The sequence below is a fragment of the Rhodnius prolixus genome, unplaced genomic scaffold (genome assembly GCF_049639745.1).
Source record: "Rhodnius prolixus isolate KJV_2025 unplaced genomic scaffold, Rpr scaffold_9, whole genome shotgun sequence".
Lineage (NCBI taxonomy): Eukaryota > Metazoa > Arthropoda > Insecta > Hemiptera > Reduviidae > Rhodnius > Rhodnius prolixus.
In genome coordinates, this window is record NW_027411604.1 from 3,090,961 (window position 1) to 3,109,228 (window position 18,268).

Sequence of the window (18,268 nt, forward strand, 5' to 3'; positions counted from 1 at the left end):
TGTTGTGACTGTTGTTTTACCTGTAGTGTCTGTTGTTGTTCTTGTACTGCCCCTCCCGTGTCTTTGTTTTTTGTTTTAATGTCCATTTTGGTCCCACGAGTAGCTAGGGAATTAAAAAGTCCGCCCGGCCAGAGCCCCGCATGGTCGGGTAAGGCTACTTACTACCGGGGGGTCGCCTGGTACCCCGGAGGATCCGTTACTGGCACAAAAACCCCTGTGCCATCCATCCCTCAGCACGGAATCCCACACCTTAGATTGGGGGGGTGTTTTCCAGAGCTGCCCCCGGGGACACCACCCTGGTGACGAGTGACTTCCACCCTAAGCCACCCGGGATTTTTATCGACATCCATGTCTAGATCCGCCGAGTTTAGTTATCCAGCAGGGCCACCTCTTGCAGGATGTAGTATAACTTAATGCAACGCTCGGACGGTCTTGGTGAATAAAAGGTGAAGCCATAACTATTCACCCTGGCGGAATGGAAGCCCAAAGGCTCCTTCCCCTTGGCCCCATCATGGTTTCGTTACTCGATGTTTTACTCAATAAGATGCTGGATATCCACCATTACTTTCAAGTAGGCTCCCTTAGCTTTTAGTTTCGTGCTGAAGATAAAAATAGGAAAGGGGGGCGCTTTCTGGAAGAAATGGCCTTGTTGTCCCTGTTCACGGCACCAAAACCCACGGCTAACGTCGTTAGATTATTTTTAAAAAAATTTGAAGTTTTTAAAGTTTAAAACTGGATTGAGTTGGGAAAATTTGTAAGAAGGCAGTTGTGTGACATCATATAATGGTAATTAGTGCCTTTTTTCCGCTATCAAATTTATTCAATTCTTGCCGTTCCTATTTTTTACGTTTATTTATTGTAATTCGTGTAGTTATAATCAGAAATAATAAACACATTGAGGGACCTGCCAGCTGTGGCTGATACAGTGTTCACTGGCAGGGAGTAGGTTACTTTATGGTTATAAAAGTCACTATAGGAGAGTGTACGTGCGTATACAATGTGACAAGTGTTTCTTTACCAGCTATTCTTTATTCCTCGCGGAGGTCGCCGTTTAAAAAATGTTAGTTTAGATCGTTTATATCCGATAGAATTATTCTAAGTACTCGCTGAAATGTTTCAACACTTGACCAAATAAAATTCAAGTTTATTATGGGAACAAAAAGAAATGATTTAACAAAAATATTAATGCTTGTTTTGTTTTTACATATATTACAAACACGAAAATCGAAAGATGAAAGTAAACATTTAAGAAATAGTTACCAAGTAAAATACAAGATTAATGTAGTCAACTTAAATCAATATAATACTTCATTGCTATGTATAAAGATCAAAACTAAAATGTTCTTGATCATTAAAGAATACAAAGTTACAAGTTCTGCCTGAGCAATTTTAGCGTTTCGCCGGACTAAGGTGAGTAGACACAAAATGTTTTGTGGATGCTGTTTAATTTATTTATTTGTGTACTTTTATTCTTAATCGTTAACCAAAAAAACTTAATGTTCAATTTCTTTACAACAAATAACTAGTTCATTATTCTATCTTCAGAACGCATTTCCACGTAACTGTTTTCGTATTCAATCTTTTATTTTTCAGTATCTCATTCAAGTAACAAAATTTATGATGCACAGTATTAACAGGAAACTCAAAAATAAACTTGCTGATCATATGATACAATTCACTCTTCAAAAGTCACACAGCTTTATTTATATAAACGTTTCATAACCAAAGCAATGATGACAAAAAAGGTTTGGAATAGCAGTGATACAAAGCGAACGTACAGTCCACGTTGCACTTCCATGCATTTCGCCGAATATATGTGTGCATTTTCAATGCAAAGAATTGTGAATAAAATAAGCGACCTCCGAAAGGTTAATTAGTTGAGATCATAAGAGGATGGTCTAAATGTTATTAGTGAATGAATTCGTCTGTACTACGCAAGACGTAGCAGCATCTTGGTTCAACAATAAGGATAACTCTTGTATTATGTAAGTACTTTTTTCGCTAATACTGATAGTCAATATTGTAGTGAACGAGTAACTCTTTTGGTAAATCCATTACTATAAAATTAGTTCAACAGTAACGCAATCAACGATTGCATAATACCTGTAGGTGCCAGCAAATCTCTTTGATTTTCTCTCAAGGTTTCTTCCATTTAGGAAACTCATGAGAATGCGAATAAATAATAATTTTAGTATTGAGCATGATATCCTTGGCCCTCCATGATTGTGGTTTCCTCGGTTGTGCCTTGAATGATAGTTTTAGAAAACATTTTCGTGATTTAGAATTGCAAAATTATTCGTACCAATTGATCTTTCTTGCTTTGTGCGTTCTCCTGTTTTTTACCAAATTATCTTTTTAAACTGTTAATTTATCCTTCTCTTGTGGTTATTCTCTTATGCTCATTAACTTTCCTTCTCTTTTTTCTTCAATAGTTATCACAGTTTCTCTATTCTATAATGATCTTACCCGTTACCTAACTCTTAAATGTAACCTAATCTGGTGATTGAATAACTTTTAGACAGTTATAGAGTAATCTTACATATATGTGGCGGGTTTCGGATTGTTATCATATTTTAAAATTTATAATTCTTAAGGTTCTTATTCGATCCACATTTTGGTTTTAATTGCCCTTCAGATATCTCTCTCAATCTTTTTCCCATTAACTCTTAAACATTAAGAATACCTCACTCATACAATAAATGGTAGTCCAACCTATTTAATCGGTGTTAGCAATTAGTTCTTGTCAAATTTTGAAGTAGAATTTCGCCATATATTAGGTTTCGTTGTATATTCTTCTTCCCAATATTTTAAATCAATTGCCTGCTTATTTCTGATTAGACCGTCAAGTAAATATTCTGTTCCATTTTAATTTTAGGAACTATTCCACAAAAACGTTAATCTCTAACTGCTTAGTTATATCCATGTTATTGTTTAACTCTTGATATTTTGGCGCAACCCTACACTCGTTAACGAACTGCTTAAAAGAGTTTAAGTAAAATCATTAACTTCATCTCACAGGAAATATTTACTTTGTAAACTCTTCGTTCTCGTAGTGATAGAAGCAGCGCAGACATAGTCGTTAGTTTTCAAAAATCAAAAAAACCAATTCTGGACGAACGAATTGTTAAACTGCAATGTTAGAAGGAGTAATTATAAAAATTTGCACCTTTAACATATTTCTACGACTAGTTCACAGATTTAATATTGTACAGAACGTTTAAAGGAACTAGAGACTGCTTTTGGTGCTTGAATTGCTTAAATTTGTTGCTTTGTTTAATAAGATCAAGTAATTGGGCAATTGATAGGGCGTCTTTTCGACTTCCTTCTGCGGTGTTTTTGACTGCTTAAGTTGAGCATTTCTTTGGTTTTCAGTAGTTTAGAATTATACTTCGTCTGACTTATATTTATTAATTCTTTCTGTCATTGTTCTTCACAATGTTCTCATTAAATTCAAACGACTTATCTTTTTGTTACTCTGAAATGTGTACCTTACCTGACAGACTATTCACTTCTTATGATGTAAGCCCAATGCCGGTGTTAATACCAAAAAAGCATGCGTTTAAAGATGAATAAATTAGCTATATTATCCAGCATGGTAGATCTAATTTTAATTCACTTTGCTCCAAATTAGACCATTTCCCCAGGAAAGTGAATGTAAAATGGTTAAATTTAACAGAAACAGATTTAAACTGCTTAAAAATAGGTTTAGGGTAACAAAATAATAATTCTACAGTGTCTATAACAATCTATTAGGTGTGAATTAAATTCGAATAAGTTACTGAGGTTTTTAGTATAATATTTTTTCTCTTTATCTAGTACTTTCATCCACATGAAGACTAACAGCCTAGTTAAGCTCACCTTTCATCTGAAGTTATCACCTTTAGGGGCCTTTCTTCATACTGAGCAGTACGCCCACAAAGAAGTTGAAGTGATTTGCATCTATTACTTTTTACTTTACTTTTTTACTATTTCCACATATTACCGGATTTACTCAATATCTTCAAGTAAATGACGACAGATACTGAATATGCAGAGGAAGTTCAGATCGGCTAGGTTGCAGAGCACTATGGATTTATAGACACCTCCTTCATTTAAATCTACAACTACTTGGTAAGTACCTTAAGATAATTAAATTTTCCATTTTTGCATGAGTTGTTACCCTGTAGGCTGGAAATGATCAATATAGATTTTGGAAATTTTAATTTTTCTCGCCGGGTATGCGAAATATATTTACGTGTATTTAAAATAGTAGTACGGAATTTGTAAATTATTAGCTCCTGATGATAGTATTGTAGTCATTTTTATGATTTCCACAATTTGAACGTGGGAACTTTGAGATTAATTATTTTATCCCGAATAAATCTTTAAAAAAATCCATTTAGAGTATATCCTATATTGACATTCCTAAAAGTAGAAATGAAAATGTATAGTTCACACTGCAAAATTATAAAATAATTGAAACAATTCAAATTAAAAAGTTTACAAATGTGAATGCTGCGCTATCTAGTGTCGACTGCTAAAACTAAAGGCAAACTTAGTTCTAGCAGTCGCCGCTAGAAAGCACATGCAGTTACTTTTGGCACCCCTTTTTTAATGAGAAATTATTATTATACGATTTCAATTTTTAGAAATTACAAAGTAACAGTCAAATCAGTTTCGTTCAAAATGATATTTTTCTTTTATTATAGAAAAACTTAATAGTGATTTTAAGAACTTTTTTAAACCCAGTAAATATAATGAAGTTAACTTTTATTTAAATTGTTTACAATTGTTTTGCTTGATTATAATTATTAGATATAAACCTTTTTTTATAGTTTCCATTATTTTGGTCTCATAGATAGCTTAAATTTTTTTTATAAATTATGTATCCTAAAATATCTTGTTTTATTGCACAAAGCATAGGTAATTAATGTCAATGAAAATGCAGAATCTATTAGATAGCATAATTTTTATTGTTTTAGAATAAGTTACAGTTTATATTTCGTTTAATAGCCTGCTGAAATACAGTAATAGAAACTGCAGTCAGGAGCTTTTTGTCTTTATTTAACCATTGCTTTCTAACAATGCCATGTTGCAGCCAAGTAATGCTCAGCTTCGAAAAATGATTATCCCTATTGTTATTTTACTTATTTTGTGAGGCAACTTACCTCACATATATCACCATATTTTGGTATCTCCAAGTGTAGTGAGTGTAATTAAAATTAAATTAATCAACTTCTTATGATGTGTAAAAGCCCAAAACCGGTGATAATACCAAAAAAGCATGCGTTTAAAGATGAATAAATTAGCTGTATTATCCAGCATGGTAGATCTAATTTTAATTCACTTTGCTCCAAATTAGACCATTTCCCCTGGAAAGTGAATGTAAAATGGTTAAATTTAACAGAAACAGATTTAAACTGCTTAAAAATAGATTTAGGGTAACAAAATAATAATTCTACAGTGTCTATAACAATCTATTAGGTGTGAATTAAATTCGAATAAGTTACTGAGGTTTTAATATAATATTTTTTCTCTTTATCTAGTGCTTTCATCCATATGAAGACTAACAGCTCAGTTAAGCTCACCTTTCATCTGAAGTTTACACCTTTAGGGGCCTTTCTTCATACTGAGCAGTACGCCCACAAAGAAGTTGAAGTGATTTGCATCTATTACTTTTGCTGACAAACAACCCGAGGAAATCTACCAACCACACTATCTGTGAAGCGGTTATCCTTCAGGTAGGCTTATTTGTTATTTATTATGTTCATAGCATTTTATTAAAAAAGTAAGATCTTTTTTACGATAAATTAGATCTTTTCGTTTGAATTAATATTTTTGTCGAAAGGTTTTAAATAAAGCTTTCTTGAATATTTGATTTTGTAATTTACGTTTATCAAAAAAATAATTTAATCATTTTTGTAATAATAAATAGCTATTTTCAATCATATTTGTTTCAATTTGAATGATAAATTCTATATCAAATATAATGCAGTAGCATGCAACTTCTGCAGTCTTTATTCAATAATTTTCAACTAAATTAAACCTTCTTTTTAAAAGAGAAAATTGAATATATTACGTTAGTTGAAACAAAACAAAAAGTTAATTCTAAAAGTTGAATTTCCTTTAAAAAAGGTTTAGTTCAACAATAAAATGCTATAACATCACCTCAGGATTGCTTCTTGATTTGCTTGCTGAAATTTTCTTCAATACGGAAAAGAGGATGTTGCCAGAATAAAGAAAAACCTTTGCTATTAATAACTGTCTTTATTTATTTTCTTACATATTTAAAAAAGCATGCAAAAAAGACATTAAAAAATTGTGTATAATGTTTAAAAATAATGAATTTAGGTAAAAATAAAATTAGTTCCAAAAAAATCCGCCAGAGGGCGCCACTTAACAGGCCAGGTGAGAAAATAGTTTCAAAAAAATCCGTCAGAGGGCGCCACTTATCAGACAGGTGAGAAAATAGTTCCAGAAGTTGCCACTAGGTAGCAGTGGTGTAACCTTCCTTATATATACGGCAGCAGCACAAATTCTCGTCAGTACGACTTGAATGATGCAGGGGGGTAGATCGCTCGTCGCTCTCGAAACATATCTCTTATCTAGTCTAGTCTAACATCCATCACCTCTCTTTCAAAGAATCATGGTGTTGGGAGATGTTGTCGCTTCGACGGTTCCATCCATCACCTCTCTCTCAAAGAATCATGGTGAGGAGATGTTGTCGCTTCGACGGTTCCATCCATCACCTCTCTCTCAAAAATCATGGTGAGGAGATGTTGTCGCTTCGACGGTTCTCCCCACCCTGCCCCGCCCTTCCAGCGAACTTAGTTATATAGCCTCCCAGAGCAAGATGGCGGCCAATAAACTCACCTGATCGGTAGCCTCCTAGATCGCCCAGCTGACTGACTGTTTGTTGCTCTTCCACACTCTCACGCCACTGTCGGCCATTGTTTAACCTTCCCTCTAGGTTACCTTTTTTACTTCTACCACTCCCTAGACTCTGTAACCTTCCTTTTAGGTTATCTTTTTTATTTTTTCATCATTTTGAACTGTATTTATAAAATATTATTAATTTTTTCGTTTTATTTTTACTTTTTTTTATATTATTTACCAGAATAAATACAAAAATAAATAAAATAATTTTTTAAGACTTTTTTATCCAGAAACATATTTTTTTTAAACATGCAATTTTTAATTGTGTTAAAATCATGCATATTACGTATAATAATTACTTACCTTATTTTATAGATTCCTAACCAATGTTTGTTGACACATTCACATTGGATTGATGTCTGTGAATTGATGACTGACGCCTTCTTCACTTGGGCTTTCATTGATGAACAGTTTTGCAGCCAGTACTCTGGTATCAGCAGTATTAATTCTGAAAATCAACAATATTTATTGTAATTCAATTATTTAAAATGTTTACTGAGTTTTACCTAAAGAATCATTATTCATTGTGATTAAAATAATTTAAATGTTGTAAGGAGTTTCTCCTAGCATGTTAAGAAGCCCGAGAAAAACATCTATAACAATTTATGTATGTGATAAAAGTTAATAAAGAAGACTGTGATTAAACTAAAGAATTGATTTTTTCTTTAAAAAAAACCATAACATTTTCATTAGACGTTCATCTACTTGTGGCTAATTTAGTCATGAATCGCGATTACGTGTTACCACAATCTGAACCTGACTACAATACCGACTAAAAGTTATTATAGAAATAAAACTTGAAAATAACAGCTAAATATATTTCAAAACATAAGAATAGAAATGAAATGGTGAAATTAGGAAGGAATGTGACAAACACATTATCCCTTTTATACATAATTTTAAGAGAAAAATCTGATAATTTATCGAATACGTAGGAGGAAAAATTGTATTAAACATCTTAATTTTTCTGTGAAATATAAATAATTAAACTTAAAGACTCCAGAGGAAGGGAAGCAATATGAAGAATAAAAAGTAGAAGCTAAAAGGGATTTATCATTTATACTTTATAATGCATAGAAATATTGTGTACAGAAAACTAGTGAACTTGGAGGTGTTCCTGTCATGCACATGCAATTTTATATAAGATTAAGAACTTACTTGTTTTTCAACCAATTTTGCACTTAAAGTTTCCTTATTTTTGTAGAACATTAGCTTCATTATTCTCTCTCAGGTAGCGTCTTTAGGAGTTAAGAATAACTGCGAACTCTTTGACCCGACGTTGGATACTACTTATTTTACATAGACTCCAGTTTACCTCTCTAATCTAGAGAATAGTTGTTCTCCCGACCGTCGAAGCGACATCTCCCTTACCATTATTACCCAACATCATGATTCTTTGGGAGAGAGGTGATGAATGTTAGACTAGACTAGATAAGAAATGTTTGTTGACACATTCACATTGGATTCATGCTTTACGACTTTTTCGCTTGGCCTTCCATTGATGGATAATTTGCAGGCAGTACTCTTGGTATGACCAGTATTAATTCTGAAAATCAACATTAATTATTGTAATTGAAATAATTAAAATGTAAGAAGTTTCACCTAGCATTAAGAAAAAGATCTATAACAATTTATGTATATTAAAAAGATTAAATAAAGAGGATTGTAATTGAACTAAAGAATTGATTTTTTCTTTAAAAAAAACCATAACATTTTCATTAGACGTTAATCAGCTTGTGACTAATTTAGTTGCGAATCGCGATTACGTTTTTACAGCTAAAAATAATAAAAAATTAATTCATCAATTAGATGTCAAGAATTTTAAAGTTTTAGTGTTTCTATCAAACGACAAAATCTTACTGACTGGTTCTGTAACCGGTCAGGAATAAAACAAATATTCCTGTTATGAGCTATAAAAACACTACGCATTGACTTACCTCTAAATACTCCTGATGCTTATTTGCGACTGGTCACTAATTGCACACGAATATTGTGCTGCCACAAAAGATTGGCTCGTTGGATTAGGTTTTATGGCAGATTTCCACTAGGAAAAGAAATATGTGTTAAATATCCTGGAAATTATTGAGATAACAACTACTTATTCAGAATAGAATTCAGCAAATAAACATTAGGAAGTTCTTGATACACTAAATTGAATAGAAACTTTATTTTAAATCTCAAAAATATTAAAAAGAAATATCAACAAATTATTTTTAGAGTAAATGACCAAAAACTCTCTTGAAATAAAAAAAGGAGCATTTCTCTCTTAAGGGAGACCAGAAGAACTGCAAACGGACAATTGAAGCAGTACACATTAACAATGAAATTTTAAGATGCTCCATGTTGCAATAAAATTACAAGAAATGAAAATAGTTCAGTCCATACACTAATAAGTATCACTAACGAACTCTAGTGGGAGCAACCATGAATTTCTCACGGCATAACCTAAGCATTTTATAACTTACGTATTGAAATTTTCTTCAAATATAAGAGTTCTTCATCAACATAATAATGAAGCAATTCTTCAATATTATACATGTTAAGTATTATAAAATGTAAGAGAAGAGTGTAAGAGCTTTATCAAAACAATAAAATAAAATCGGGAAAACAGGATTTCGCCAGATAGAGGACATAACATTTTGAGGACATTATGAATGGTAAGATCAATGCGAACCGAAGAGCATATACTATATTCCTAAAGATTTTTGATGGGGGAGACTGGATTCGTTGACAATTGGAAAGGTAGTACCCCACGATTTCTGTCGAAGTACAGATTGCTCCATACCAGCTGCTATAGCAGTCTTTTATTTATTACAGAGTTTTTAGTTTTTAGCAATTTTTCAAGAGAAATGTTTCAATACATCCTCTCTGAATAACATTCTACTTGATCGTAACACATTGTAATTATTATGGGTAAGAAAAAGTAATAGAATTGTAACGAGAGCTTGGTGGATATTAAAGTAAAAGTGAAAAATTAAAGGGAAAAGTGACAATGATAAGAAAATTACCTTTTTTTTATAGATTCCTATCCAATGTTTGTTGATGTATTCACATTGGATTGATGTTTTACGTCCTTTTTCACTTGGGCTTCCATTGATGGATAGTTTTGCAGGCAGTACTCTGGGTATCATCAGGGTCTAATCTGAAAATCATTAGTACTTATTGTAATTGAAATAATTAAAATGTTGACTTATGTTTATGTTAAAATGTTTAGGTATTACCTAGCATTACCTCGAGAAAAACATCTGTAACAATTTATGTATATTATACAAATTAAATAAAGAAGACTGTGATTAAACTAAAGATTTGATCTTTTTTTTATAAAAACCTTGATCTTTTCATTCAATTATAATGAAATATAATTCCAAAAAACACATTATTCCATATGAATAAAATTAATTTCATTGGAAAAGTATAATAACACACATAATCTACATTTAACATGGTTAAATAATGAGAGTAAGGTGAGTCCTACAGAGATCTAGTGAGTCGCCAACATAATTAAATTTGAATGTAAGGTAGTACTATACAAGTCTCGTGAGTCGTCAACTTGTTCAAATGTGAGAGTAAGGCGAACATACAAAGGTCTAGAGAGTCACCAAAAGTAATAAATAAATGATTAAATCACAATTAAGGCTAATGATTAATTTAAATAATTAAAAAAGTCCAACTAATGACTGAATTGTTTGTAAATTGCTCTTGATTGACTAATCTAAATTAATCGTCAATCATGCGGCATCTAAATGAATCTTAATCACGATAAAACCCATTACTAAAACTAACCTATAGACGTTTATCTGTTTGAGACTAATGTAGACGTGAATCGCGATTACGTTTTACTCTGAACTTGACTACAATACTGTCAAAAAATTATTGAAATAAAATTTGCAAATAACAGTTAAAAATATAAAAAAAAAATACAGTCTTAAATAACGAAGTATTTAAGTGTTTGTGAACAATATACAATTATACTAATTATTACGTGTTACACTCACTTAAATATGAAAATAGAAGAAGAAATTCTTTTAATTCACTGTATCAGACGTCTTAAGGTTAGTCTTAGTGCTTTTTAAAAACGCCAGTGATTGGTAAATTGTTTCAGTGTCGTATAAGTTATGACAATTAACTCTATGTGAGTAAGAAGATATTAATACAATCCAAGTTTTTGACCAGTCAACTGTGAAAGTAACAAACCATGTTCAACAAAAGTAACAGTCGAGGCAGTTCAATAGATTGTGTAACAGTTTTTACTTTACTTTTCTAAAAAACTAACAAAATTCTTTGTGAGCAGTTCCATCTTTGACCACAACTTTATACGTATCTAAGGAAGGTTGCATTTAACTTGTTTATAACTCCATGTGGTGGATTTGAATTTCGTATTTTGAACCTTTTTTAGAGTGAAATTTAAGTTTTCATAAGAGATTTTAATGTGAATTTATATATCAACTGTTACAAATCAATTGCTTTAATTGTAAAAATAGCTATTGTTTATAGATCTTGGACCAACCTTAATTCATCTATTCTAGGTAAATTAGATGTAAATTTTAATTTTATTTACCTGTTTTAGCGGAGGAGCTTGAAGTTGATTGTATCAGAAACGTTTTCAGGTAAACCTCATTCTACGTGTTGTCTGAAATATGTGGCATCAAGTATTTTCCTCCGCCGCCAGCTTATGAAGGTGGGTATCAGTATTGGACTGCAGTCCAGAAGAATATCTTAGTAGTTTTGATCCTTTTTTCTTTATAATCATTCCTACGATCTCTACGAAAGTCAGCTGGTCAGCCGTAGTAGTGGCCATGTGCAATGAAACCACTACAGCCTTCTAGATTACCAGCTGATTCTGATGGAATAGAAACTTTCTTTTGAACTAATAATTTTCTTTATTAATTTTTACTTTTATATTCATAAATAACATATAATTAAAAATTCCGAAAAAATAAAAAACACGTATTTAATCATTTTTAGTGTAGTTTATTTTTAGTGATTGCCCATTTTTTTAAACCCCTGTATCTCGAGATACTGAAAATAAACTAGTCTAAAAATGATTAAATACGTGTTTTTGATTTTTTCGACATTTCCCGCCGTTAAAAAAAAGTGGGTGGAGCATATAACTCTGGTCACTCTGTTATATAAACTGACAAAAATTTTGGTCTCTTAAAACTAATTAATTACATTATTTGAAAATAAATGAAAACAACAAATAATCCTTAGACTAAATAACATAGAATTAAATTGAGAGCTGTATAAGCTTGTCATTCCATCATAGATCATTTTCAGAATCCCAGTGAGTTTCTTTAATCGTGAGAAACAATTTATTATTTGCTACTAAAACCGAAGTCATTTCGAAAATTGAATTTCCAGATTTGGAATATTTATAAAATAGGATTTGCATAGTTTTCGGTTCAGTAAGTATTTCAAGAATATTGTTACAAAATTCTTGTCAACTTTAAATTTCTAGAGTTCATTATTTTGTTGGTCACTTCTAACTAGAATCTGTTTGTAATCATAATTACAATAAAAGACGAACGAAAACTGAAGCAGATCTTTATACCTTCTCATACTAGCGGATAGAATTAATATCGAACTGGGTGGAAAATGTACATTTGACGAAGTAAGCAAAGTAAGTCTGTTAGATAATGATGGCAGAATTAGCTTGAATTTAATCAAGTAATTGTTGGAATTAAAGCAATAAAATACCGTGAAAAGAGGCTTCTTGAGGCGAACATTTTTGAGGCCAGTAGAAGGAACGAGTCCTTATGATAAGGTCCGAAGTATTCTCAATCCTATACTACATTCTTTGGACAGTTCTGCATTAGTCCCAGCAAATAGCCTAATCCAGATAAAACAAATGTTTTAATTTAAGGTTGATGATAAACAATGATTGAAACTTAAGAAAGATCTTAATTAGACCTTTTAAAATCTTTCTAGGTAAAAGGCTTCTTCTTACCATTTAAAGCGGAAACTGTATCGCATGAAATCCTGGAAGAAAGGAGACGTCTTGAAGAGAAAGCCGAAGAAGATAATCTAAACCCTTACACCTTTGAATATTTAATAAAGAATAATATGGGCAATTGTCAGTCATGGATCAGAAGAATAGACCATTTCCATTTTGGCAAATATATTTAAATATATTGAATTGTTTTGTATGTAGTACATTCTTTTGTTTGAGAAAAATAAAGTTACTTATGTCATTAATTTGTTTGCGTAATTTGTTGAAACTCCTTAAGATCTGTACAAAGTAAGAACATATAATGTAAAAGTATTCATAAAAAAGTAACAAAATCATCACATGTACTAGGATATTAGAAAATAAAGTGACAGAGACGTATTATTAAATGTTTTGGGTGAATAACTTTAGCTCTCGCTTAGCATTTGAAAATTTTAAGATTTTCTTTAGAATGGTAGAATTTTGGTAATGGTACAAACTAAATATAAAAACTAGAGCTGTGTAATTACAATTACAAGCCATGGATAGACAACATTATGAACACAGTTTACTTGTAAGAAAGGTGAAGATGAAAATACCTTCATATAAAGCTAAGGGTCCCCCTTTTAAGTACCATTAAGCCAAGTATTTAGGGCTCATTTGCTAAGTAAGTTCTTTCTTACCTTCTTACAAAAGAGTCAAACGGAATTATTTGAACTAATACATTTTCATGAAAAAAATCTACGTTTTACAAGAAAGTACAGAACATTGAGTTAATTTTTATAATGTACATAACTTTATGATCCTTTTGGAAGTAGTCTTTAGCTTAAATATCATTGTTTTATAGCGTTTGATTATAATTTGTTTAAATAAAAATCTCTACAGCTAATAATGAGGTCAGTACATTAATATTTTCTTTCCCCTATATATTTTCAAAGAAATGGACAGTAGGCGTCTATTAAATGTACTCAGTGTTTGGGTTTAAATGATGATAAGTTAGGATTTGCAAGTATTTTCCCATATCACTATTTCTCTGTACATCCTTACATGTGTTGTGAAGCTGTCAGTGAGAGGCATCAGTACAAAAAGTTATTCGTAATGATTACTTTGAGAATTTAGTTTAATTAATGAACTAGGAATGATTTAAGGAACTTCGTGGTGCTGAATAGTAGATAAGCACCAGGAACTCACCGACCTATTTAGCAGAAGGTAAATTCGACAGACAAAAAAATTAACAGAGTAAGTAAGTGAAGAGTCTACAACGCACTGTGTTTGTGAATAAAATTCAGACTTGGAAGGATTTTTAGAATAAACATAATTCATGGAGACGATTTAATCAACCTGTCTCTAAAGGAATTGAAGAAGCACCACGACGTTAATGGGTAAACCAACCAGTATGAAGGAAATGTATTTGGTGAGTTTTCTATCGTGTAGGATAAGCTTGAAGGCATCCTTTTTTAAAGTAGTAATAACTGTATCCCGCAGAAACATTCATTCACTGTTTTTAATTTATTTATGTAAATTATACGAATTTATTTCAAGTAATGATAAGAATGGTTCATATAACCTGGACCAACTTAATTCATCTATTCTAGGAACAATTAGATTTATTTACCTGTTTTTAGCGAAGAGCTTGAAGTTAATTATATCAGCAATATTGTCAGGAAAACTTAATTCTCTCAGTAGTGTGCAAATTTGTGGCATCAACTATTTTCCTTTACCACCAGCTAAGTTTTTTTGCTGCCCTCAAAGAAACCTTCCTAAACTGTTTACCTTACACCAATGTAACCTACATATGTAGCTGCTATTCCCACATGACCGCACTCGAAGGACCATTCATTTATTAATATTTTTTCAACAAATACAATTTATTATAGAATAACTCTAATAAAATTAAATAATAATAAACATCCGACAGTATAAATAAAATTATAAATGGAAAAAATGACATATACAATACGTTAGTTTACATTGATTGCTACAAGATAGCAGCACTAATACTATTTTTGAACTGCTGAATTTGTTTTTAGTTTACATTGATTGCTACTAGATAGCAGCACTAATACTATTTTTGAACTGCTGAATTTGTTTTTTTTTTATATTTTGAATTGTGTAGTTTTTGAGTTTTTTTTTATATCTTCACCATCTTCTGTTGCAACTATGCAAAATTACAAATTTAAAATATCTTAGATTTTTAGTATCGGTGAATTCATACAAACTTGCATACGTATACATTTATAGACAATTCATTCAATTTATAAAATTCAAATTTTCGCATTCAGGATACTTCAAAGCGGTCAAAATAGAAAATATGAGCGATAACAATAGGTTTAATAGGTAATAATAGTAAAATAAGAGAAGGCATGAAATCGAATTGAATCTAGTGATAACATCTCAACATCTTTTTGAGGCAAACTCATTAAATTAAAGCAAATAATTAAAATGTGCCTTACATTGTTTTTGAGCAAAGAGATTAGGAATGAAAGTATAATAATGAAGTAAGAATGAAGTAATAATAATTACTACGAGGGAAGGGATTAGCTATGAGGTTAGCATACTGGACTCCCACGCGGAGGTCCCGGGTTCGAATCCAGCTGCTGACCCTTAGATTTTTTCTTCCTAGGAGCTTCTTACAGCTCACTGTCCGGTGATGGACAGTGTTGTCTGTAAAGAGAGAACACTGTCCGGAGGCCGGCAGTGCACTGGAAAAAGCTGCGGGCGCCAATAACCTGAGATGTTGACGCGCCTTAAATCATTAAAAAAAAAAAAATAATAATTACTACGCTGCCCTGGGCTTGCCACGTTAGTAAGCACTGCAATCGAATTCGCTGTTAAGAAGGGCCTTAACAAAAAAATTGAGAAAAGAGGATTAATCTTATTGTAGATCAAGCAAAATGTGTGCTAAAATCATAGATGCAAAGTATGTCTGACGACCTCAAATTCAATTACTTTTTTGGACAACTTAAATTTCAGCAATTATTAATAGAAACGTAAGAGGCTGATTGCAGGGCGAGCTTTAGAGTGAGGGGAGCCACAATAGATCCAAAAGGGTCGCAGTGGCTTAGGGCCTTGAGGCCACCCTAGTCTAATCTAATCTAATAGAAACGTGTTTCAAAAACAGTATTTTAAAATTAATGAACACGTTTTGTGATTTTAAGCGTAGTTTGTTCATACTGTCTGAAATTTTGTCGCTTTTTAGAATTTTTGTATAAGTAGCATTTATTTTTTTGCTCTTCTATTCGGTTTTTATATTCTACTTCTACCTCTACTTTATTTAAAGCAATAAATTAAAGAAATACATAGGTATTTAAGAAAAAAAGTTGTTTTTTTTTTGTACACAGTATATGTTACAAGTTTTATTCATTAATTTGCTTTTGACAAAACTTTTTTCGATGATCAAATTTGAAAAATAAAATAACAAAATAGAACCTTGTATAAAATAAAGATGAACGTTTTGAGTTAAATAATCTCTATTATTAGTTTTGATTTTTTTATGTTTCCAAAATCAATAAAAAATCTGTCCAGTTTTGGAAAAGAAAAAAAATATATATAATACTTATATAGCTTTAAAAAAAACTACATTTATTGCTCCCCCCAAGTACAATTAGTCAATAATTTTTTTTTAGTTTCATCATTTAGTTTTTTTTCAGCAGCAAAGATAGCAGCACCTTCCAGACTTTTTTTTAAATATATTATATATAAAATTATTTGGTTTTCCAATTAGTTAAAACACCATGACCCTGACATTTAATACAAATATTATGTACACAAATTATTATTTTTTACATCTAATCCTAAGTACATCAAAAATGTTTATTTCAATTGATTATTTTATTTCTTCACCAGAAAAACAGCTAAAATTTATGTTTTCTTAATGTTTATTTACGTTGTTTTTTCTTTTTAATTATAGTTACATTTAATATAGGTACTTATATAAATCGTAAAATATTATTAGCCCCGATATAAGCGGGATTAAAGTCTGGAATGGCTACCCATTTAAAATTTTATAAAAAAATAAAGAAACTAAAATAAAATTATAAAATGAAAAATTCCCATAAGAAATATGTGGGTTAGCAGTAAATTCCCACCCAAATTCATTTTTATTTTTATTTTTTGGATTTTGTTTTTTTCAGTTTACTAATATATGTAATAATATATATTTTAATATAGTACATCTATCTAAAAGGCCTCAAATTACACAACCACTCACTAACTAATTTTTATCCAAAGTTTTGGTTTTAAATACTATATTCTATTTTGTAAAATTTTTTTTTTTTGTAATTTCCATTATTTTTGTATTGTTTAATACCAAATTGTGTTCAAAAAAGAGAGAGGTACCATGGATTACAAACGACACATCTAGAATTGAATTATAAATTATTATTTTTTTTTTTTAAACAATTAAAAAATAATTTATTAAGTTAATTGATGATAAAAAGCACACATTTTTTAATTTCTTTTTTCTTTTATTTTTGCGTATAACTATACAAATTTAGATTTATCTAAATTTAATTAATTTTAATTAAACCACATCTTGAACTATAATATTTCCGATTTAGTAAAACTTTTTATTTTTAATTAATTAATCCTATTTTTTTTCATTTACGAGTAAAGTTGTTGAAAAGCGATGAATTTTTGGAGTTAGTTTTTTTAAAGGGCATATTTACATGGGTGAGCATATCAAATTAAACAAATAAAAACAAAATGAATAGTTAAAAATCCAAGATGGGTTCGGTTTACAAATTAATAATAATATATCACATGGCTTATATAAATTTACAATTTACAGCATTTCGTTGCGTCTATCTTAAATGTTCAATTTATTTATTTTCTATTTTTTTTTTTAAACATTTTTATAAAGAAAATATGAAAAAAACCTGAAGAAATATGTTCGCTAAAAGATGCCAAGTTTTCTCAAAATAGTATAAGAAATTTTGTTTAAAAAAAAAAATATGGGTCATGCTAACTCTGTTAAATCTAGCTGGTACTTTTTTTTTTTTTGTTGTTGTCCATTTTCCTTGGTTGGTCTGATAGTCTGGGCCGATCTAGGAACCCAGAATAAAGGAGGAGGACTATCTTCTGCTTCAGTCTATGAAGAAACTCCTATGAGAGGATCCATCATATCCATGAAGCAGCTGAGGAAATATGTTCACAATTTTTTTTTTTTTTATAATAATGGGTGTCGTGGAACGCTCAGTGAAAGGAATAAAACCTAATGGTGGATTTATAATTGATTTTGGAATAGTTTTTTTCATAACGATGAGAGTAATACAAAGATTATGGAGATCATTACACCTAAATTCGCTATCTAATTTTTGTTGTTTTCAAAAACTGTTGTAATCACACAATTTATCAAGAAGTTGACCGATTGCTCGTAACTACAAAAACAACGGAAACCATCCTTCTTGCAGTAAGCATCAATGTCTT

The 18,268-nt window shown here is 30.8% G+C and overlaps 1 protein-coding gene and 1 long non-coding RNA gene across 2 annotated transcripts; both read left to right on the forward strand.

The window, feature by feature from the left end:
* The first annotated feature begins 942 nt into the window (after nt 1–942).
* Nucleotides 943–7,568, forward strand: LOC141454083 (uncharacterized). Its single transcript, XR_012458386.1, has 5 exons — nt 943–1,410; nt 1,594–1,985; nt 3,817–4,110; nt 5,526–5,720; nt 7,231–7,568. It is a non-coding gene; the product is annotated as an uncharacterized lncRNA (long non-coding RNA).
* A 3,309-nt stretch (nt 7,569–10,877) lies between these two features.
* LOC141454082 (large ribosomal subunit protein uL16m-like) lies at nt 10,878–13,094 on the forward strand. Its single transcript, XM_074127893.1, has 2 exons — nt 10,878–11,593; nt 12,844–13,094. The coding sequence occupies exons 1-2, from the start codon at nt 11,588–11,590 to the stop codon at nt 13,039–13,041; spliced, it is 204 nt and encodes a 67-aa protein (XP_073983994.1). The 5' UTR covers nt 10,878–11,587; the 3' UTR covers nt 13,042–13,094.
* Nucleotides 13,095–18,268: the final 5,174 nt, after the last annotated feature.